Source organism: Pristis pectinata, chromosome 4, assembly GCF_009764475.1.
Source record: "Pristis pectinata isolate sPriPec2 chromosome 4, sPriPec2.1.pri, whole genome shotgun sequence".
In the NCBI taxonomy this organism is placed as follows: domain Eukaryota; kingdom Metazoa; phylum Chordata; class Chondrichthyes; order Rhinopristiformes; family Pristidae; genus Pristis; species Pristis pectinata.
This window is the reverse complement of record NC_067408.1, coordinates 111,208,356-111,231,764: the sequence shown is the minus strand read 5'-3', so window position 1 is coordinate 111,231,764 and position 23,409 is coordinate 111,208,356. Positions and strand designations below refer to the sequence as shown.

At 45.0% G+C, this 23,409-nt stretch overlaps 1 protein-coding gene across 3 annotated transcripts in view; it reads right to left on the bottom strand.

Moving 5' to 3' along the window:
• The window catches only part of LOC127569802 (neural cell adhesion molecule 2-like), a 1,233,142-nt gene that overhangs the window by 163,107 nt on the left and 1,046,626 nt on the right, over window positions 1–23,409 (bottom strand). For all 3 annotated transcript variants that reach the window (XM_052014709.1, XM_052014711.1, XM_052014712.1), the window contains exons 11-12: window positions 23,069–23,165; window positions 2,757–2,930 (exon numbers count right to left, since the gene is read on the bottom strand). In XM_052014709.1, the coding sequence (XP_051870669.1) occupies window positions 2,757–2,930; window positions 23,069–23,165 (271 nt within the window). The remainder of the gene's footprint in view (window positions 1–2,756; window positions 2,931–23,068; window positions 23,166–23,409) is intronic.

Here is a 23,409-nt window from a genome sequence, read left to right as displayed (position 1 = left end):
CTACAGCTAATCATTGTGGATGAGGTGTCTGGGGAATTTATATTTAAACTACAACACAAAAACTGCTCCAAATGTAATTGTGAACAGCTAGTATTAGCATAAATATGTACCTTTAAATAGAAATCTGATTTCAAATGGTGGTAAATTGGATAATTGCAAAAGCAAAATTAATCTGTGTGACCCAGCAGTTTTGAAAGAAAAACTGGAATCTATCATTGGAAAGAGACATCACAGCGGAGCAGCTTGTTGAGCTGCTGTCTCACAGCACCAGTGACCCGAGTTCAGTCCTGATCTCCGGTTCTGTCTGTATGGAGTTTGCATGTTCTCCCTGTGACTGCAAGGTTTTCCTCTGGGTTCTTCCCACATCCCAAAGATGTGCGGGTTGGTGGGTCAATTGCCCCTAGTGTGTTGGTGAGTGGTAGGGTCTGGCATGAATTGATGGGAATGTGGGGAGAATAAAATGGTTTAGGGTAGGATGAATGCAAATGGGTGGCTTTCTTTTTAAGATATCTTTATTAGTCACATGTACATCGAAACCCACAGTGAAATGCATCTTTTTGCGTAGAGTGCTCTGGGGGCAGCCCGCAAGTGTCGCCACGCATCCGGCGCCAACGTAGCATGTCCACAACTTCCTAACCCATACGTCTTTGGAATGTGGGAGGAAACCGGAGCACCCGGAGGAAACCCAGGCAGTCACGGGGAGAACGAACAAACTCCTTACAGACAGTGGCCGTAATTGAACCTGGGTCGCTGGCGCTGTAAAGCGTTATGCTAACCGCTACACTACCGTGCCTGATGGTCAGCATGGACTCAGTGAGCTGAAGGCCTGTTTCAATGCTGTATCTCTCTATGACTTTATGACTCTATTGGCCCATAATTGCCCCATCAGGGTTTCTCACCTAACACCATCCTCTGGACCTACCCTTGCACATTTAGGATGTTAACTTTTCGGAGGTGGAAGATTTGGTGAGAGAGCGTGCTGGTGAGCTCCCAGAGGGAGAAACCAGGGACCTGGGACTTGCATGAACAGGGAAAGTGACTGAACATTTATTTCTCCTATCAGACTAAAGGGCTGTGAAGTTAGCAGCGTAAGGTTTAAGTCACTGCAGTTGTGCCCTCTGAACACTGAAACCCTTGCCAGAGGAAACTTCTTTATCAAATCTCCTTTGAATTTTGAAAACCTATTCATCTTCCGCTTAACCTTCCTGCCACAAGAAGTCCAACTTCATAACTGAAGTCCAGTGTTCGTGGCACCTTCCTGCTAAATCTCTTCAGTATCCTCTTCAATGACTTGACATCCTTCCTGAAGAATTAGACACTTGCTTCAGCCTCCTCAGTGTTTACCATGAATTCCCTGTCATTCACCCCACATATTGGGACATGATGTTCCCTTTACAACCTGCACTTGCCTGTTGCCAGCTTTTGTTTGTCCATTTTATCTGTTCTACTTGTCCAAAGTTCCCCTGAATTTCTCTGTCTCCCCCTCTCTCGCTCCTCCCTTTCTCTCCTCTAGCTCTCTCTCTCTCAACCTCACCTCTCTCTCTCTCTATCCCCCCTCCCTCCCCATCTCTCTCTCTCCCTCCCCATCTCTCCCCTCCCCATCTCTCTCTCCCCCACCCCATCTCTCTCTCTCTCCTTCCTTTCCCTTTCCCTCTTAACTCTTGAGCGTTCTGCTCTTTGAACTGAAATTGTTCACTCTCTCAATCACTCGTCCTTTTCCACAAGTGCTGAGCACTCAGGAGCGTTTTCACTCCTACTCCAGTGCTCCACGAGTGGAGTAAATTGGCACTAAGTTGGCAGTGATACCAAGCCAGCACAGAGGACCAGAGGAAACAGAAGTATCACAGAGGATGTATGTTCTCTCAAGGGTCGGGTAAAATATTGGTGGGATTGCAAAGTAGGGGAACAACACATTTCACTAATCAAGAACCACTGAGTTCAGCTGTAACATATGTGCTCTCACTCTGTTTCACACTCACTCTGTTCTCTCTATTTCAGTCTTGCTCTATCCTTCTATTTCATCCTCACACCTCTCCTATTTCACTCTCCTTCACTCTCTATTTCACTCTCACTCTGTCCCTCTATTTCATGCTCCCTCTGTTTCTCACTCCATCCTTCTATTTCCCTCTCCCTCTCTCTCTGTTTCCCTCTCTCCGTTTCTCTCCCTCTCTCTCTATTTCCCTCCTTCTCTCCCTCTGTTTCTCTCTCCTTCTATTCCCCCTCCCCTGTTTCCCTCCTCTTCTGTTTCCCCCTCTCCATCTCCTTCCCTCTCTCCATGTTTCCCTCTCCCTCTCTGTTTCCCTCTCTCCCTCTGTTTCCCTCTCTCCCTCTCTGTTTCCCTCTCTCTCTGTTTCCCTCTCTCTCCCTGTTTCCCTCTCTCCCTCTCTGTTTCCCTCTCTCTCTGTTTCCCTCTCTCCCTCTGTTTCCGTCTCTCCCTCTCCCTGTTTCCCTCTCTCTCCCTGTTTCCCTCTCTCTCCATTTCCCTCTCTCCCTCTCTGTTTCTCTCTCCCCCTGTTTCTCTCTCTCCCTCTCTGTTTCCCTCTCTCCCTCTGTTTCCCTCTCTCTCCCTGTTTCTCTCTCTCCCTCTCTGTTTCCCTCTCTCCCTCTGTTTCCCTCTCTCTCCCTGTTTCCCTCTCTCCCTCTCCTTCCCTCTCTCTCTCTCTATTTCAGACACAATATCTCCATTGATTCCACACTCACTCCACTGCACTATTTTGAACCAACACTCTCTTCCCGGTGCAACTTCAGGCACTTACTTTGAGTCCCATTGGAATTCACGGATTTCCAGTCTTCGGAATCTGCCTGCTTTACCTCCACTTGATAGTGATGGATAGGGACACCGCCATGCGAATCAGGCTTGGTAAAGGAGATTCTTGCAATTGTCTGTGATGCAGCAAGCACTCTCAACCCATATGGACGGGATGGCACAGCTGAAATACAGAGAAAAAACACCATTACCTGACAGAAATAATGAGGAGAGACCTCTGAAGGCTGAAGAAAATCCAAGTATATTTTTTCAAGCAAAAACATAAAATACTGGAAATACTCCAGTTGTACAAGATGTTGGTGAGGCCTCACCTGGAGTGTTGTGTACAATTTTGGTTACCCCGTTATAGGAAAGACATTATTAGATAGATACCTTTATTAGTCACATGTACATCGAAACACACAGTGAAATGCATCTTTTTGCGTAGAGTGCTCTGGGGGCAGCCCGCAAGTGTCGCCACATTTCTGGTGCCAACATAGCATGCCCACAACTTCCTAACCCGTACGTCCTTTGGAATGTGGGAGGAAACCAGAGCACCCAGGGAAACCCACGCAGGCACGGGGAGAACGTACAAATGGATTTGAACCCGGGTCGCTGGTGCTGTAAAGTGTTACGCTAACTGCTACACTACCGTACCTGCCCTAAACTTTCCATTAAACTGGAAAGAGTGCAAACAATATCTACGAGGATGTTGCTCGGACTTGAGGGCCTAAGTTATAGGCAGAGGTTAAGTAGTCTAGGATTTTATTCCTTGGGAATGCAGGAGACTAAGAGGTGACCTTATAGAGATGTATACAATAGGGAGCATAGATAGGGTGAATGCACATAGTCTTTTCCCCAGGGTATGGGAGCCCAAAATTAGAGGGTTTAATGTGAGAGGGGAAAGGCACCGGAGGGGCAACTTCTTCACACAGAGGGTGGAATGAGCTGCCAGAGGAAGTGCTTGAGGCAGGTACAGTAGCAACATTTAAAAGACACTTGGACAGGCATATGGGCCAAACGCGGGCAATTGGGACTAGCTTAGATGGGCATCTTGCTCGGCACAGACGAGTTGGGCCGAAGGGCCTGTTTCCGCGCTGAATGACTCTATGACTCTAAGCAGGGTAATTGCTACAGAAAATGCAGTGAGTAGCGGATAGTTACCCACAAATTACGTGCATAAAATATGTCCTTTAAAGAAGTGTGGTCACCAATAAGAAACTCGTAAAATTAAGGCGGAGACACAAGAGACTGCAGATGCTGGAATCTGGAGCAACACACAAGTACTGGAGGAACTGAGCAGGTCAGACAGCATCTATGGAGGGGAATGGATAGTGGACGTTTCAGGTTGAGACCCCTCATCTGGACCCTTCATGTGATGTTGTCCACGTGATGGTGTCCAGATGAGGAGTCTCAACCCAAAATGTCAGCTGTCCATTTCCCTCCATAGATGTTGCCTGTCCCACTGAGTTCCTCCAGCACTCTGTGTGTTACTCATAGAATTAAAGTGTCATCGAGAAGCAGGTCCTTTAGCCCACTAATTCCATGCTAACATTAACCAGCCATTATACCAGTCCTACATTGACCTTTTCTATTTTCTCTATGTTCTCATTAACTCCCCCCAGATTCTGCCACTCACCTACACACTTGGGGCAATTTGCATTGGTAAATGAACCTGCCAACCCGCACCTCTTAGGGATGTGGGAGGAAACCGGAGGAGCTGGAGGAAACCCACGCGGTCACAAGGAGGACATGTAAACTCCACCTCGACAGCGCCGGAGGTCGGGATTGAACCTGGGTCTCTGGCACTATGAGGCAGCGGCTTGACTAGTTGTGCCACTGTGCTACTCACAGTAATGGAAACACAAATAATGACAGAAGATGCAGCAATTTCTCCCAATAATATCTGGTCATTACTGCAGAAAAATCCTATGCGTAGAGGACCGTTGTATACAAATCAGTTGCACAATATCCCATTGCATACTGGTCACTAGATTAAGAAGAAGGGCACGTTTGCCCTGGAGGGGAGGGTTATGGGGATGTTTCCACGATTGGGAAAATTTAACCGTGACAAAAGATTGGATGAACGAGGGGTTGCTTTCTTTGGAACGTACAGGCTGTGAGTAAGTATAAAGAGGTTGAGTCATAATAAATAGGTTTAGAGTAACTAGTGGAAGGATTTGAAGGAAAATGAATGAAAGGTTCTTCAACCAGTTGGTGCCAGGGGTCTGGAGCTCACTACAGAAAATGATCATCAAGGCAGAAACCGTTGTCCCATTTACAACGTGGACTTGAAGACCTTGAGCTATGGACCTGATACTGGAAGATAGAATTAGGCCCAGTGGATCTTTTTTTGACTGGTTAAAAACGTTCTGATAGCTTCATGGTCACTGTTGCTGAAATTATTTCTTTTTTAAAATTTCTGATTTATTTAATTGACAATTCATATTCCCTACCTGCCGTATTGGGATTTGAAATTATTTGCCCAGATTCAGAAGCTCACAGTGTCGACCTACAATAATGGACACCTCACACAGAAAAGCACCCAGAATAGACACTAATGTCTGGGATAAACATCAGAAAAATGCTAACGGACAAATAGAAAATTGTAATGGAAGTTTAGTCCAGTGCAAGCAGATTGGATCTAATGCTTTTCCTTGAGGCCTCAAGTGTCCTACAGTGTCAGTTTGAAGCACTGCCTCTAATTGAAGTACAATAGTTACCCCCAGCAAAGGAAGGGAATTGGTTTTCAAAGTGAAGGCTGATGTATTCAGTGTTGTTTTCAGTACAACCATGCCTCGAGTTACCAAGGTATTCCACTCCAAGAAAATGTCACTTACGGCAAAAACTCATTAATCAAGAAAGCACTTCCCGTTCCTTGGTTGTGTTCCAAAGCTCAAGAATTTCAGATAAAAACACCCAAACACTTAGAAATACATGCTATTTAAAATAATAAAGTGTCATTTTATTAACACTTAAAGCTTAAAATGAGATGATTAAAAAAAACACATAATGTACCCTTTCAGTGTACTCACCAAATGCAACATACAAGATGTCTCTATCCCTCCCTAGTTCTCACTGGCACTCTATCACTCTCAGCCCTTACTGGCCTCTTCCCACCAGCCTCTCTCTCTGGCCCTCTCTCTCCCTTAGACCTGACCATCACTCTTTTTCCCCAGGCCTCCCTCTCTTTCCCTCTCTCGTTCTCTCTCTTCCCCCCACCCCTCCCAACACACACACACACACACACACACACTCCTTCTTTCTGGCTTTTCCTCTCTCTCAGTCCTCACCCAGCCCCCTCTCTCCCTTCAACTCCCTCAGCCCTTTCCCCCGTGAACCCTGCCCCACTCTTTCTTCCCTACCTGCCAACTCCTCTTCCCCATCCCAAACTCTCCTCTTCCCCATTCCCTCTTCGCACCCCGTCTCCCTCCTCCCACAGACTTTCTAAGGCAGCTTTGAGTCAAGTGGATTGTGACCTTTGAACAGCCGAGACAACGAAGACTACTCTCCACTCTGCTGGGATTTCAATTGCTAACGTTGTCCATCATAGAACATAGAACATTACAGCACAGTACAGGCCCTTCGGCCCACAATGACGTGCTGACATTTTATCCTGCTCTAATATCTATCATAGTGAACAGATCCTTGTAAATTGAGGACACATACAGTCAACTGCACCATTGCAAAAATTTGTAAATGGAACATTTGTAAATCGAGTGACACCTGTAATTGTTATTATATTTAATTTGTAATATCCTTCAAATTGTCTATATTCACACATTGTCTCCAAAGCCAAACAACATGCAGTACCCTTAACAGCCTTACCTGCTGCAGGGTAACGAAGGTTGTGTGTTTAAAAAGCTTCTGGCACTGATTTAGGATGTATCCAAGCTTTCTGGAGTTCACTTATGAGGATGGACAGGAGGAGCTGGGCTTGCTCTCATTGGACCAGACAAGCTTGAGAGGACATTTAATACATAAGTGGACAAGATCATGACTGATTTCGAGCGGGTGAACAGAGGGGGGCTGCTCCCTTTGGTGGAGATGTCAAGGACCAATAAAACAAATTCAAAGTGATTGGTAAAAGATACAGGTGGGGTGAGATGAGGAATATTTTTTTGTTCTGTAGCAAAGAGTTAATGATCTGGAACGTGCTGTCTGAAAATGTACTGGATGGAGGTTCAATGGCGGCTTTCACCAGGGACTGGATACATACTCGAAGGGAAATAAATGCTGGTAGTGCCATGGTAAGAGGGCAGAGGAATAGGACTGATTAGAATCCTCTGCAGAGAGCTGGTACAAACTCAGTGGGCCGACTGGCCTCCTCCTATGCTGTTCAGATTCAAGCATTGGACCAACTTTCCCCCTTGCTATCGATTCACTGAGCAAAGGGAATAATCATTGATTATTCTCCCTCCTACAGCAGAGCATTACCTAGTCAAACAAATACCATTCGGCCCTTCAGAAAGGTTTAGGGGGAACATTCGGGGGAACTTCTTCACTCAGAGAGTGGTGGGATTGTGGAACGGGCTGCCACCTAATGTGGTGAATGTGGGCTCACTCTTAAGTTTTAAGAATAAATTGGATAGCTACATGGACGGGAGAGGTCTGGAGGGTTATGGACTGGGTGCAGGTCAATGGGACTAGCAGAATAAAGTTTCGGCACAGACTAGAAGGGCCGAATGGCCTGTTTTCTGTGCTGTAGTGTTCTATCTGTGCCAGCCTTATTGAAAAGCCAACCAATTACTCATTCATTCCTTTCTCCTTGTCAGTAGCCTTGACGATCATTCCCTTTCATTTATTTATCCAATATTGCCTTTGTATGTTCCTTCACTGTTTCATCCTGCATGGCTGAATTAAAATCCTTGCATAATTCAACCCGTTCCCAACGGAACACCTTCAGCTCCTCTGTTCTGATGTAATTCGCCCACACCTCCTATCTCTCTCTCATCTTTGTCCGACTTTAACTGTTGTGCAGCTCTTTAAATAACGAGTTTTACGAGAGCACCAGGACGTACTTGTAAAACAGAGAGAAGGATTTATAGACTGTGGAAATAATATTGCAAGGAGTGTGTGGAATGGGCTTGAAATGAGGCACTTTAAAAATTACTTCCCCATTTGTACTCCACATTGACCTTCAGCAGAATTGATGTCAGTGATTTCATTATGATTTCATTACACTTCTTTTCTCATTTTTTACCAACAGCATGTTATTAGGACAGAAACATCAATTCCCCAGTCAACCAGTATGCACCGAAAGCTCTGGCTGATCGGAGTGCTCTGTCCGCAAGCTCCTTACATGTTCATTGCCTGTGTAACCTATCCTGCAAACCATCCTTGAACCAAATGGAGACACAAGAGACTGCAGATGCCGGAATCTGGAGCAACAAACAAAATGCTGGAGGAACTCAGTGGGTTATAGAGTCATACAGCATGGAAACAGGGCCATCAGCCCAACTCATCCAATGAGCCTGGTTCGATCCTGACTTCAGGCGCTGTCTGTCAGGCAGGGTCATTAGAAATGCCAAATACTAGAGGGCATGCATTTAAGCTGAGAAGGGGGAAAGTTTAAGGGAGATGTGCGGGGCAAGTCTTTTATACAGAGAGTGGTGGGTGTCTGGAACGGGCTGCCAGGGGGAATGGTGGAAGCAGATATGACAGTGGTGTTTAAGAGGCTTTTAGATAGACACATGAATATGCAGGGAATGGAAGGATCGAGTGAAGGCAGAAGAGATTTAGTTCAATTTGGCATTGTGTTTTGTCTGTTCCTGTTCTGCATGTTCTATATTTTTGATGGTGCTGACCAAGATTCCAATAGTCCCATTTGCCTGTGTTTCAACCATATCCCTCTAACCCTTTCCTATCCATACGTCTGTCCAAGTACCTTTTAAATGTTGTTACTGTACCTGCCTCAACCACTTCCTCTGGCAGCTCATTCCATATACGGACCACCCTCTGGGTAAAAAAGTTGCCCCTCAGGTTCCTATTAAATCTTTCACCTCTCACCTTAAATCTATGCCCTCTAGTTCTTGATTCCACAGCCCTGGGAAAAGACTGTGTGCATTCACCCTGTCTATGCCCCTCATGACTTTATACACAGCAGACCTGTGGGAGAAAGGAATTGTCGACGTTTTGGGTTTAAACGTCCTGATGCAGAGTTTCGACCGGTAATGTCGACAGTTCCCTTCCCCCAACAGATGCTGCTCGGCCCGCTGAGTTCCTCCGGCAGATTGTTCGTTATCCCTTAACCAAACCTCGGCTAAGGCGGCTCACAGCAGGAAAACAAAACAGAAGTCAGCCTCACACACACTAAACACTGGCATCATCATCACTTCCAGAAATGGAACGCTCTATAACCTCCACGCATCTAGACAGTGTCTTATGGTGGAGGAAGAACAGTTTTATTCACTTTGCATGGACTTCATCATTTGGTCCAGTAAGTTACAGAGAGAAAAAAAAAATCCTGGTAATTCAGTCCCTGAACAGCAACAATAACTTCTATTTATAGAGCACCGCTAACATTGGAAAATATCTCAGCGTGCTTCACAGGAGTATTATACTTAATTACTTATTACAACGTCCATCAGTCCCATTCCCCTCTCCTTATTAGCCTCTACCCCTGTTACGTTATTCTCTCTCACATGTCCATCAATTCCCCTTTGATTCTTAGAGTCATAGAGTTGTACAGCACAGAAACAGGCATTCAGCTCACTACATCCATGCTGACCTTTTTGCCCATACACACCACCTACAGCAGTAAAACTAGGGAGAAATTACAGTGGCCAATTAATCTATCAGCTCGTCTTTGGAATGTGTGGGGAAACCAGAACATCCATGTGGTCATGGGGAGAAAGTGTAAACTCAACACAGACAGCACCCGATGTCAGGATCGAACCAGGGTCTCTGGACCTGCGTCACTCTTCAAACTCTGGGTTACCATTTTTACTTATTCTCAGGATGTGGACATTGTTGGCAGCCTTTACTATCCATGCCGACTTACTCTGAGCTGAGTCAGCATTAAAGAATTAATCACATTGGTGGGGTTGGAGTCACCTATATGTCAGGGAGGGTAAAAAGGGCGGATTTTCTTCTCTGAAGGACATTACTCAACCAGATTTTTATGACAACCCTGTAGTTTCATGTTTTTTCTTTCATTATTGATGCTATCTTTTTGTTTCCAGATTTATCTAATTGCTTGAATTTCTCTCCGTCTACCTCATCATGGCCTTGCACATTATTGTCTGCCTGCACTGCACTTTCTCTGTAACTATAATGCTTTATTCTGCATTCTGTTATTGCTTTTCCTTTTGTACTACCTCAATGTACAATGATCTGTTGGGATGGCATGCAAAATAGTTTTTCATTGTACCTCAGTAAATTGACAATAATAAACTAATTACCAATGACTAATTCTGCTCTCACCACCCTCTTCAGGCAGTGAGTTCCAGACCTCCAGCGTTCGTTGACCGAAATAATTTTCCTTCTACCGATTAACTTCAATCGATGCCCCCTATTTCTGATCTCTGTTAAAGTTTCATCTCTGGCCCAAGCAGAAAGGATGGAGCCTGAAGATAATTGGTCCAACTGCGCAGATGAGAGACAATGAACCACTGAGAACAGTGACCATCTGGTCCTGCAGTCAGTCAAACACAAGCTAGTGTAAGTGTCTGAGAGACCAGTTTGGATGGGCCATTTCTAACACCAGTCACCAAAGGTAATTTACACTGCTGCTGCCTGGAGAATTTACCAGACACATGAATCGGTACAGTGTTAGCTTAATGCTATTTTATCACTGGCTACCTGTACTCAAGAGAACTTACTGAGATTCTTTACTTCTTATTTTTAAGCAAGTCTGCTGTGACTTAAATGCCATAAAATAACTGTCCAGGAAATGTATCAGCTCTGAGGAATTCAAAAGTAATCTCATTGTGAAGCATGATGCAATTTTTCTGGCAGTAGATGGGTTTCGCATGGCAGAATTCTAAATGTTAGGTTTCCTGGTGGGGAGTTCATGCAGGCAGGTTACTGAGTAATGAGTTAGCTGGAATGTACAGTGCACGTCACATAAAACAGGGCAGTTTGCTCCTGTTAGCTGTTGCATGTTATTCCAGTATCAAGGATATTTTTACAGAGTTCTACAAATCAGCAACTGAACCCTTCTGGTTGATAATGTTCTAATGGTCAACAACACTCCTTGCAACCCAGGTGTTATGTCCACCTCTATAATATTGGCCATTTGCCCCTTGCCTTAACTCAGTTGCTGTTGAAACCCTCATCTGTGCCTTGGTCACCACCGGGTATTACTTGCCAGTACGTCACGGCTTGGTATGGCAACTGCTCTGCCCATGATGCAATAAACTGCAGAGAGTTGTGGACACAGCTCAGCACATCGCGGGAACCAGCCTCCCATCCATGGACTCTGTCTGAACTCCTCGCTGTTTTGGTAAAGCAGCCAGCATAGTCAAAGGCCCCATCCACTCTGGAGATTCTCTCTTCTCCCCTCTCCCATTGGGCAGAAGATACAAAAGCCTGAAAGCACGTACCACCAGGCTCAAGGACAGCTTCTATCCTGCTGCTATGACTATTGAACAATCCCCTAGTATGATAAGATGGACTCTTGACCTCACAATCTACCTCATTATGGCCTTGCACCTTATTGTCTGCCTGCACTGCACTTTCTCTGTAACTGTGACACTTCATTCTGCATTCTGCTATTGTTTTTACCTTGAACTAACTCAATGCACTGTGTAATGAAATGATCCGTATGGATGGTATGCAAGACAAATTTTTGACTGTACCTCGGTACATATGACAACAATAAACCAATTTACCAATTTACCAGTGTCCCTTGTTCTACCCTCTGCCACAACTCACCCAGATTTCTGTTTCCCATATTTTATTGCACCAAAGATCCAGTCACCTTGCATCCCTGAACTCATGTATTCACTGACCTCTGAACTCACTGTTGCCTTTCATTTTCTGACCTCTCTATGACTCCCAGTTATACAATACCTTATTGTTAAAATTCTCAGTCTTCACTTCCAAATCCCTCCATGCCTCTCCCACTCCCTGTCCTTTAGTTCTAAAGTGTATCTGCACTCCTCTCTTTCTGGGGCCCTGGTTGTTGCCAGTTTAATGAATCTACCATTGGCGGTTGTGCCTTCAGTGGCCTGGGCCCTTAATTATTTAATACAACATAGAACAAGGCCATTCACTCCCTCGGGCTCTTGCCTGCTCCCAGCAGAACAATGTCATTCCCCCACTCTTTATTTCCCCGCATTTCTGCAATTTATTCCCTCTCACACGGGATCAATTCTGGCTGCTGTCTGTAAGGAGTTTGTACGTTCTCCCCGTGGCTGTGTGGGTTTCCTCCAGTTGCTCCGGTTTCCTCCCACATTTCAAAGACGTACGGGTTAGGAAGTTGTGGGCATGCTACGTTGGTGCCGGAAGCGTGGCGACACTTGTGGGCTGCCCCCAGAACACTCTACACAAAAGATGCATTTCACTGTGTGTTTTGATGTACATGTGACTAATAAAGATATCTGATCTTATCTTATCAAATCCCCATTGATTCTTAGCATCATAGAGCTATACAGCACGGAGACAGGCTCTTTGACCCAACTCATCCACGCCGACCAAGTTACCTAACTAAGCTAGAACCATTTGCCTGCATTTGGCCCATATCCCTCTCAACCTTTCCTATCCAAGTACCTGTCTAAATGCCTTTTAAATGTCATAATTGTACCCATGTCTACCACTTCCTCTGGCAGCTCATTCCATATACTCACCACGCTCTGTGTAAAAAACTTGCTCCTCAGATCCCTTTTAAATCTTTCCCCTCTTAATTTAAGCCTGTGCCCTCTAGTTTTGGACTCCACTACCCTGGAGAAAAGACTTTGGCTACTTACCTAGACTAGAGGTAATTCACAGTGTCCAATTAACCTACCAACACATATAAACTCTGGAATTCCCTCCCTGAACCTCTCCCTTTTAAGATACTTCCTAAAACCTAACATTTTCCGTTATCTGTTCTCCTATCTCCAATGTGGTTTGTTCTTGGTCCTGAGAAGAGATTTGGGAAACCTTGCTATTTTAAAGTGTTATATAAATGTATGTTACTGTTGTTGAAAGGATGGTGTTTCCTACACCCGCTGGACTCTGTACGTCTATCTGTAATTGTAAACTCGAGCTCTGGTCTCTGCTTTCCAGGGGTATCACAGAGTCATAGAACAATATAGCACAGACACAGGCCCTTTGGCCCAACGAGTCCATGCCGACCACGTTCTCTGTAATTATTCTCTGTAATTTTTGTATGGTGGCCATAGAGGTATTTAAGTCATAACCTGTTAGTTTGCCAATCCCCCTGAAACCCTTCCACAATCACAGAATCAAAGGGTGATACACCACAGAAGCCTATTTAGCTCATAATGTTTGTACCAGCTTTTTGGTGGAGTTTAGGCCCAAACTAACCTTAAACTCATCCAGTGCTTCAACCCTCCAAAACATCTCAACTTCTGTGTTCCCCCACTTCAATTTTGCCCTGGTCCGCTCTTCTTTCCCTAGAGTTCTGCATATCCTTTCTCCTTCAACTGTCCATCCAGTTCCTTTTGAAAGTTCTCATTGGATCTGCTTCCACTGCCCTTTCAGGTCATTGAATCGTGGTCTGGTACAGCAATTTGAATACTCAGGAACGTAAGAAGCTGCAGAGAGTAGTGGACTCAACCCAGTCCATCACGAGCACATCCCTCCCCACCATCGGTAGAATCCACAGGAGATGCTGCCTCAAGAAGGCAACAACTATCATCAAAGATCCCCACCATCTAGGCCGTGTCATCTTCTCGCAGCCACCATCGGGCAGGAGGTACAGAAGCCTGAAGTCCCGCACCACCACGTCCAAGAACAGCTACTTCTGTTTCAACCATTCAGTTCTTGAACCAACCTGCACAACCCTAATCACCACCTCAGAATAGCAACACCATGACCGCTTTTCACTACAATGGGCTTTTTTTTGTTCTGTGTTCTTTTTTGTATAATTTTTGTATAATATATATATATTTTACGTTATTCCTGTGAATGTTGCATAACTGATGGTAAGCCTCTGATACTGCTTCCATTGCACCTGTGCGTACATGTGCATATAACAATAAACTCGACTTTTACTTTGACCTTGACTTCGAATTCCAATCACAACTCACTGCTACAAAGAATTGTTTCCCACCTACTGAACTCTCCACCAGTAGTAGAATTATTTCCTCATTCAAATGGCTTCTTAATTTTGAACAGCTCTCTCTAGTCTGCTTTAAGAACAACTCCAGGTTCTTCAGCTCCCTGATAACATTTACTTCACGAAATGTAAGTTAAAAAAAAATTGCAGATGCTGGGAATCTGAAATAAAGCAGAAAATGTTGGAAACACTCAGCAGGTCAGGCAGCGTCTGTGGAAAGAGAACTGGAGTTAATGTTTCAGGTCCGAGACCCTTCGCCAGAACTAACCCATTCCTGGGAGTAAGAATGATCTCCGTAATAATAAAAGGTCTTTGATGTGAAACATTATCTCTGTTTTAATCTCCACAGATGCTGCCTGACCTGTTGAATGTTTCCAGCATTTGCCTCAGGATCTTGTTGCAAGAAACAGGGAAAAGTCAACAATTAGGCCTCACTGGAGCATTTTTACTGCCTGATCCTGACTCCAAGACAGAGAGACTCCCTACCACTGACATCTTCAAGAGGTGGTGCCTCAAGAAGGCGACGTGAATGGTCCATGAACCCATGAACACTACCTCATTATTCCTTTCTTTTGCACTCTATTTATTTTTGTAATTTATCGTAATTTTATTTATTTACACTGTACTGCTACCTCAAAACAACAAATTTCATGTCATCTAACTACGTGATAATAAATCTTATTCTGATTTTGAGAGCTTATTTTGACCAATGGCATGGTGGTAGGAGTCAGGTCCAAGGCTGAAATGTTGGTCTGTGAGGAACAGGAGCTGGAGACACAAGAGACTGCAGATGCTGGAATCTGGAGCAACAGACAATCTGCTGGAGGAACTCAGTGGGTCAAGCAGTATCTGTGGGGGGAAAGGAAATGTCGACATTTCAGGTCGAAACCCTCCATCAGGAGTTGGAGTTCTTGTCTGAGGAATCCAGTCAGAAACACTTCAAAAGTTACAAGGACAAAATTGACATCAGACTCCAACTGAGAGTGGACATAAGCAACTTGGATCGAGCTGAGATGTTTCAATCCCCTACTGTCAAAGGCAATTTAGATCGCACTTGAGGTACTGACGTCTTGTGGAGTCCATGAATCAGCACAGACATATGATGCTTTATTGGGAAGTTCAAGTTGGTTTTTACCTGGAAATTCATTTTTAATTCAAGACAAGCTGAATGGGACAATTTGAAAGTGAACAGAGAAGCAAAGTGGTATTGGCACATTGATCTTTGAAGGTGGCACAACAAAGACTCTTGTAAAAGTCATTTGGGATCTTTGGCTTTTAAACAGAGAGTAAAATTGAGGAACTTCCCTCGAAGAGACAATTGAGGAGTAGCCTGATAGATGCTCATGGATGATTTTGATATGATAGAGAGTGGGGAAAGAGCAAATCTAAATCCACCAATAAACGAAAAGGTTAACAGATGGTCACAGAAGTATTGACAACATTAGAAGTGTCCCTTACAGAATATTGTAAACCTTCATCAGGAATTCATTGGCAATTAAGGTGAAGTACCTTTACTCAGAGAGTGGTGAGGCCGTGTAACTGGCCACTGCACTGAGTGGTTGGGGCAAATAGCCAAAGCCGTCAAGGGAAAGCCAAGTTCACACCCAAGGAAGAGAGGGTTAATCATGTAACGTTGGAGGAGGAAGGGCAGTAACATGGATTGTTTGGACTGAGTATAACACTATGTAAAACTTTAATGTCTGGAAACTGGTTAGTCTCTTGTTATGACAGGGCAGGTACTTTGTGATGGACCAGTGAATATTTTGGGAAATTTGTAAATGGACGAGGCAGAAGGCAACATGCCATTGAAGAGTCCTTGCTCACTCTGAGTCTCAACAGTGAGCATACAAAGGAGGTTTGGGAGGAGTGTTAGGGTTTAGGGTCATAGTCATAGAGTTATACAGCACGGAAACAGGCCCTTCAGCCCAACTCATCTGCATTGACCAAGGTGTCTATCTGTGCTATCTGCCTGTGTTTGTCCCATATCCTTCTAAACCTTCCTATCTATGTACCTGCTCAAATGTCTTTTAAACATTGTAATTGTACCGGCCTCTACCACCTCATCTGGCAGTTTGTTCCACATACCCACCACCCTCTGTGTGAAAAACTTGCCCCTCAGGTCCCCTTGAATTCTTTCCCCTCTCACCTTAAACCTGTCTCCTCATGTTTTGGACTCCCCTACCCTGGGAAAAGACTGTGACAATCCACCTTATCCACTCCTTGTGGAAGGGAATGGGCTTGAGGAAAGGTCATGGATCATAAGTGGGCTTGCAGCCAATCAATGAATAGAAGGGGTTGGGGCAAAGGTTGGCTACTGGTGACTGGTAAGGCTGTGGTAGCTGGTGGGAGGGTGGGTGGGGGGTGTTCGTCTTGGTAGCCCATATTTCCATGCAACATAGAAGGAGGTCATTTCTGCCCATCGAGTCAATGCTGAGCAACAGAGCAATTGCATCTTCCCTCCCACTAATTTTCCCTGTAACCTATTCTCCCCACAGTCCCATCAACTCCTCCCACCCCCCAGATTCTACCACTCACATACACACTAGGGACAATTTCCAGCAGCCATTTAACCTGCCAACATGCACGACTTTGGGATGTGGGAGGCAATCGGAGCACCCTGAGGAAACCCACGCAGACACGGGGAGAATTTGCAGACTCCACACACACAGCACCGGAGGTCAGGATTGAACCTGGGTCTCTGGGAGTGTGAGGGATGAGAGACTTTGGACTGGAGAGAGTGGAGAAGCTGGGGTTGTTCTCCCGAGAGCATGGAAGGTAAAGAAGGGATGAAGAGGGAATGGCGCTGGGGGTGGTGGAGGGGGTGCCAGTCAAGTGGGCTGCTTCTTGAGTGTCAAGCTTCTTGAGAGTTGTTTGGAGCTGCATTCATGATGGCAAGTGGAGATTATTTCATCATACTCCTGACTTGTGCATTGTAGATGGTGGAACTGCCTTGAACTGTCAAGAGAGAAGTTACTCGATGCCAGGAACCTCGCTGTCTTGGTGAAGCAGCCAGCATAATCGAAGACCCCACCCACCTGGGTCATTCTCTCTTCTCTCCCCTTCCATCGGGTAGAAGATACAGGAGCCTGAGGGCACGTACCACCAGACTTAAGGACAGCTTCTACCCCACTGTGATAAGACTATTGAATGCTTCCCTTATACGATGAGATGGACTCTGACCTCACGATCTACCTTATTGTGACCTTGCAGCTTATTACACTGCACTTTCTCTGTACTGTTATTGTTTTTACCTGTACTACATCTATGAACTCTGCACTAACCCAATGTAACTGCACTGTGTAATGAATTGACCTGTACGATCGGTATGCAAGACAAGTTCTTTACTGTACCTCGGTACAAGTGACAATAATAAACCCATACCAATGCCAATACCAATACCACACCCAGCCTCTGACCTGCTCTTTCAGCTACAGTATTCATATGGCCTCTCCAGTTAATCTATGGTGACCCCCAGATCATTGGTGACGAGGGTAGGTGGTTAGTCTCTCTTTTGCTGAGATACTTGCTGTCCAGCATGTGTGGCATAACTGTTACATGTCAGCTGAAGTCTGAATATTTCCCATGATGTAACATACTATGGTGACAAAATTATACCTCTATTGCTATTGAAAAGGCATAACCTCCAACGCCCCATGAACAAGCCTACAATGGAGAAATTACTAATTAAAACAGAGTCATTATGATAAGTGTCCTTCTTCTGTGAAAATCACTGCGGCAAAGTTCCCTAAAAACATTGTTGTCTCTCTCAAATTAGTTTAAGTCTGAGCGACCTTGACCTTATTAACTAAAAAGTGCTCCCTTGAACATTTTTTATGATGGAAACAGAGAATAGCCTTTTGGTTATTGTTAGCCCTCAGATTGGCTCTACTCTGCTTCAGCAGGGAAGGAACACATTAAGGAGATTGATGGGGAACAGCGTAATAATGACATCCTATCAATCTCAGCCCACAGGGTCTGCAAGCAAAGCCACTTGGTCAACCAGCTTTATAGACCTGCTAAGGGCATCACGCTAGGTTAACCATTAACAGAAACACATTTTCAGGTGACTTAAGCTTGGGGAGTTTCTAGTGTTGTCCACACACACCTCATAGAGTCATCGAGTCATAAGGTAACACAGCACAGAAACAGGCCCTTCAGCCCAACTCGTCCATGCCGACCAAGATGTCCATCTAAGCTAGTCCTATTTTCCCATGTGTGTTTCCCCATATCCCTCTAAATCTTTCCTATCCATGTACCTGTCCAAATGTCTTTTAAATGTTGTTAATGTACCTGCCTCAACCACTTCCTCTGGCAGCTTGTTTCAAATATGGCATCATCCTCTGTGTGAAGAAGTTGCCCCCCAGTTTTAAATCTTTCCCTTCTCACTTTAAACCTATGCCACCTAGTTTTTGATTCCCTTTCCCTGGGAGAAAGACTGCGTGCATTCATCCTATCAATGCCCCTCATGATCTTATACACTTCCATAAGGTCACCCCTCAGTCTTCTATGCTCCAAGGAGTAAAGTCCTAGCCTGCCCAACCTCTCCCTGTAACTCAGGCCCTTGAGTCCTGGCATCATTCTAGTAAATCTTCTTTGCACTCTTTCCAGCTTAAAAAAGTCTTTCCTATAACAGGGTGACCAAAACTGTACACAATACTCCAGGTGTGGCCTTACCAATGCCTTGTTCACCTGTCTGAATTTGAAATTCCACCTTGAATTTAAAACTGATTTGCAGTCTCACTGTCTGACATCTGGACTTTAGTTTTACCAAAAACAAAATGACCTTTCAGGAAGAGCAACAAAACCCAAAGATTCTCCAACCCAAGGTGCTAACTCTGTTTCTCTCTTCACAGATGCTGCCTGACCTGCTGAGTGTTTCCAGCATTTTCTGTTTTTGTTTCAAAGCACAAAGGATGTCCCAAAATGATCCACAACAATTAAATACTTCTGAAGTGTTGCCACTATTGTAATGCAGGTAAAATGTTAACTAATTTGCGCACAGCGTGCACCCTCAAACAGCAATGTGACAATGAATGGAGTTAGTGATGGTGCTTGTGGGTTAAATATTGGACTCTGGATACAGGGGAAAGCTTTCTGCTCTTTATACAGTCCAGGTGTATGATCTTTAACAGTCAGCTGAGAGATCAGTTATCATATGACAGTGTAGCACTGCCTCAACGCTGCAATGGGATTGTCATCCTAGTTCTTGCTCAAGTAATGAAGAGGACTTTAAGGTCACAAACATGTGAGGACAGATACAAGGGTGGTAATTATTGAGCCACAGCTAAAGCAGGGGAAAAGCCATTCCTCATTAATAAAACAGCCAGAGTTAACTGGACGTTCACTTCCCCAGGCTGTTGAACCAATGCGGTCCTCCGTGGGTTTTGTGTGCCGGGATCGGGCAGCAATATGAAACTCACACAAGGCACAAGGCTGTGTAACACAATGGGCCTTACAGGCACAAATAGGGACTCATGTTCGTCCTTCACCAATTTTTATCAATGCACCATAGAAAGCATCCTATCCGGATATGTCATGGCTTACGGCAACCGTTCTGCCCGAGACCACAAGAAACTGCAGATAGTTACGGACACAGCTCAGCACATCAAGAAACCAGCCTCCCCTCCATGGACTCTGTCTATACCTCTCGCTGCCTCAGTAAAGCAGCCAACATAATCAAAGACCCCACCCACCCCAGACATTCTCTCTTCTTCCCCCTCCCATCGGGCAGAAGATACAAAAGCCTGAAAGCATGTACCAGCAGGCTCAAGGACAGCTTCTATCCCGCTGTTATAAAACTATTGAATGGTCACCTAGTACAATAAAATGGACTCTTGACCTCACAATCTGTCTTGTTATGGCCTTGCACTATACCGTCTGCCTGCACTGCACTTTCTCTGTAACTGTAACACTTTATTCTGCGTTCTGTTATTGTTTTCCCTTGTACTACCTCAATGCACTGATGTGATGAAATGATCTGTATAGATGGCATGCAAAACAAAGTTTTTCACTGTACCTCGGTACGTGTAACAATAATAAACCAATTTACCAAAATTTGACCACTCACTCTACAGGTAGAGGGAGCTGGTCATCAGTTATTGGATGGGAGGTAATGGGGAAGGAGCTGTGGAGGGAGGCAGGGTAGGGGTCTTAGAACAAGGTCTCATACACCATTGGCCGGTGGAGAAGGGGAAGCAGTGGCAACAATGAGTAAGAACATAAAGCAGGACCTGTCATTGAGCCATGTAGGACACCAGGACAGCAGACTTGGTCCAAGATGTCTTACAGGAGGGAACAAGGGCAAATGAGGGATTTTTGTTTATATTGGAGACACAAGAGACTTCAAGATGTTGGAATCAGATGCAAGAAGAACTGAGCAGGTCAGGCAGCATCTGCAGAGGCAAAGGGACGGTTGATGTTTTGGCTCGACCCTCTGAATCCCGACCCAAAACCTTGACCATCCCTTTGCCTCCAACAGATGCTACCTGACCCGCTGAGTTCCTCCAGCAATTTGGCATTGTTCATATATTTATTTGTTCATGGGATGTGGCTGTCACTGGCAATGTCAGCATTTATTGTCCATCCCAAGTTACAGACAAATGTGGAGGCAGCTTTGAGCCAAACCCATTGTTGGGTTGGACCAGACAGTAGGGATGGCAGAAGGACAGTGGAGGACCAATAGGCTTCTAATGAGAATCCATTAGTTCATGATCACCATTATTGATGCTTGCTTCTTCATCCTAGATTTATTCAATGACTTGAATTGAAATTCTTCCTGTCATTGGGGGATTCGAAGTCATGTTGAATTGTCTAGGCCTTTTGCTACTAATCCAGTAACTTCACCACTACGCCACTGCACCCTCACTTCATGAGTTTGGCCTTACAGTCACATTTCCACAGTGATGGGGACACAGGGAGAAACTAAAAGTCGCGACCGTCATGGTTCAGATGGCATCCTTCAAAACAAGGATGCTTCCTCAAGGCTAATCAAGGACCCCTCCCACCCCGGTCATTCTCTCTTTTCCACTCTCCCATTGGGCAGAGGATCCAAAAGCTTGAGAGCACGTACCACCAGGCTCAAGGACAGCTTCTATCCTGCTGTTATCAGAATCTTGAACGGACCTCTCGTACATTAAAGATGGACTCTTGATCTCCCAGTCTACCTCATCGTGGCCCTTGCACGTCATTTGTCTACCTGCATGGCACTCTCTCTCAAACTGTACCACTACATTCTGCATTCTGTTTTCCTTCTTACTACCTCAATGTACTTACTTATGTGTGGAATGATCTGTCTGGATGGCACGCAAACAAAAGCTTTTCACTGTAACTCGGTACACGTGACAATAATAACCCAATACCAACACCAAGAAGAGTAGCACAGTGGTGCACCTAGCAGAGTCGCTGTGCCAGAGGATGTTCAATCCTGACCTTGGGTGCCGACTGCATGGAGTTTGTACATTTTCCCTGTGACCTCATGGGTTTCTCCCAGATGCTCCAGTTTCCTCACACATCCCAAAGATGTGCAGGTTGGCAGGTCAACTGGCCACTTATTAATTGCCACAAGTGTGTAGGTGACTGGTAGAATCTGACAGGGCTTGAGCAGATTCTGGGGAGAATCAAATGGAATTAGTGTGAAAGGGTGCTTGATAACTAATGTGAACTCAGTGGGGTGAAGGACCTGCTTCTGTGCAGTATTGCTCTATGATTTACTATAATTACAGTTGATGTCACAACACGAGTGTCGTGTACAATTCCAGTCTCCTTCCTTAACAAAAGATGTACATGCCAGAGAAAGTGAGCGGTGAAGATTCACCAGCTTCCTGGGATGGCAGGTCTGGTGTATGAGGAGAGATTCAGCAGGCTAGACCTCTATTCTCCAGAGGTTAGGAGAGATGGTGCTGATATGCAGAAAATACTTTGTGGACTCGACAGGGCAGATATGGGAAAGATTTTCCCCTGGTTGCAGAATGAAGAACTAGGGACCCTCAGTCTCGGAATAAGTCTGGTTAGGACTGTGACGAGGAGCAACTTCTTAGAACCATAGAACCATAGAACACTACAGCACAGAAAATAGGCCATTCAGCCCTTCTAGTCTGTGCTGAAATGGTATTCTGCTAGTCCCATTTACCTGCACCCAGTTCATAACCCTCCAGACCTATAGAACTCAGAAAAGAGTGAACCTCTAGCGTTCTCTACCCTTGGAACACTGTGAGGGTGGCACGGTCGTGTAGCTGTTAGCACAATTACAGCGCTGGCGAACCGGGTTCAATTCCGGCCACTGTCTGCAAGGAGTTTGTATGTTCTCCCTGTGTCTGCGTGGGTTTCCTCCGGGTGCTCCGGTTTCCTCCCACATTCCAAAGACGTACGGGTTAGGAAGTTGTGGGCATGCTATGTTGGCGCCGGAAGTGTGGCGACATTTGTGGGCTGCCCCCAGAACACTCTACGCAAAAGATGCATTTCACTGTGTGTTTCGATGTACGTGTGACTAATAACTAAATATCTTATCTTGTCTTATTTGATTGCATTCAAAAACGATCAACAGAGGGGCATAGCTAAGGTGGATGGTCACAGTCTTTTCCCCCAGGGTAAGGGAAGTCTAAAACCAGAGGGCATAAGTTTAAGGTGAGAGGGTAAAGAGGACCTGAGGGACAACTACTTCACACAGAGGACGGTGGGTACATAGAGTGAGCTGCCAGCAGAAGTAGTAGAAGTGGGTACAATTACAATACTTAAAAGACATTTGGATAGATTAAACGACAGGAAAAGTTTAGAGGGATATGGGTCAAATGTGGGCAAATGGGGCTAGCTCAGGTACGCACCTTGGGTTGGCATGGATGAGTTGGGCTGAAGGGCCTGTCTCCGTGTTGTATAACTCTGTGACTCTAGATTTCTAGATATTGGAACAATTATGGGACATGGGTTGGGATGGGAGAATTGTGCTGAGGTAGAAGGTGAGCCATGGACTTGTTGAACCAGGTTCAAGGGGCTGAAGAGTCTGTTCCCCCTCTTATTTCTTATGTTCCTCTGTTTTCTGATCTGTTCCCCTCACGTCTTGTCAACAGAATGTAACAGGATGCTGGTGAATAGTCACTTACCAGCTTGTACGAGCGTGAACTCCTGAAACCTGGTTCCTATCTGGTTACTGGCCGTGCAGTTGTAGCTGCCAAAATCACTGTCCACAGCTGGAGTAATCTTCAATTAAAGAAAGACAAATCATGGTGTTATCATTCTGTCTTTTGGATTGTTACAGCTATTTTATCATTAAAACCGATCATTCATCTCAACCATCCCCTCACACGATGTAACCTTGAAGTATAAGTCACAGAGGATCTTGAAACAACATCAGCCCTTATTTCTATTCTGTCTTTAATTGGAAAACCTCTCTAGGTGTTTCACAAAAGGGTTATTGAACAAATTTTGACACGAGCACATATTA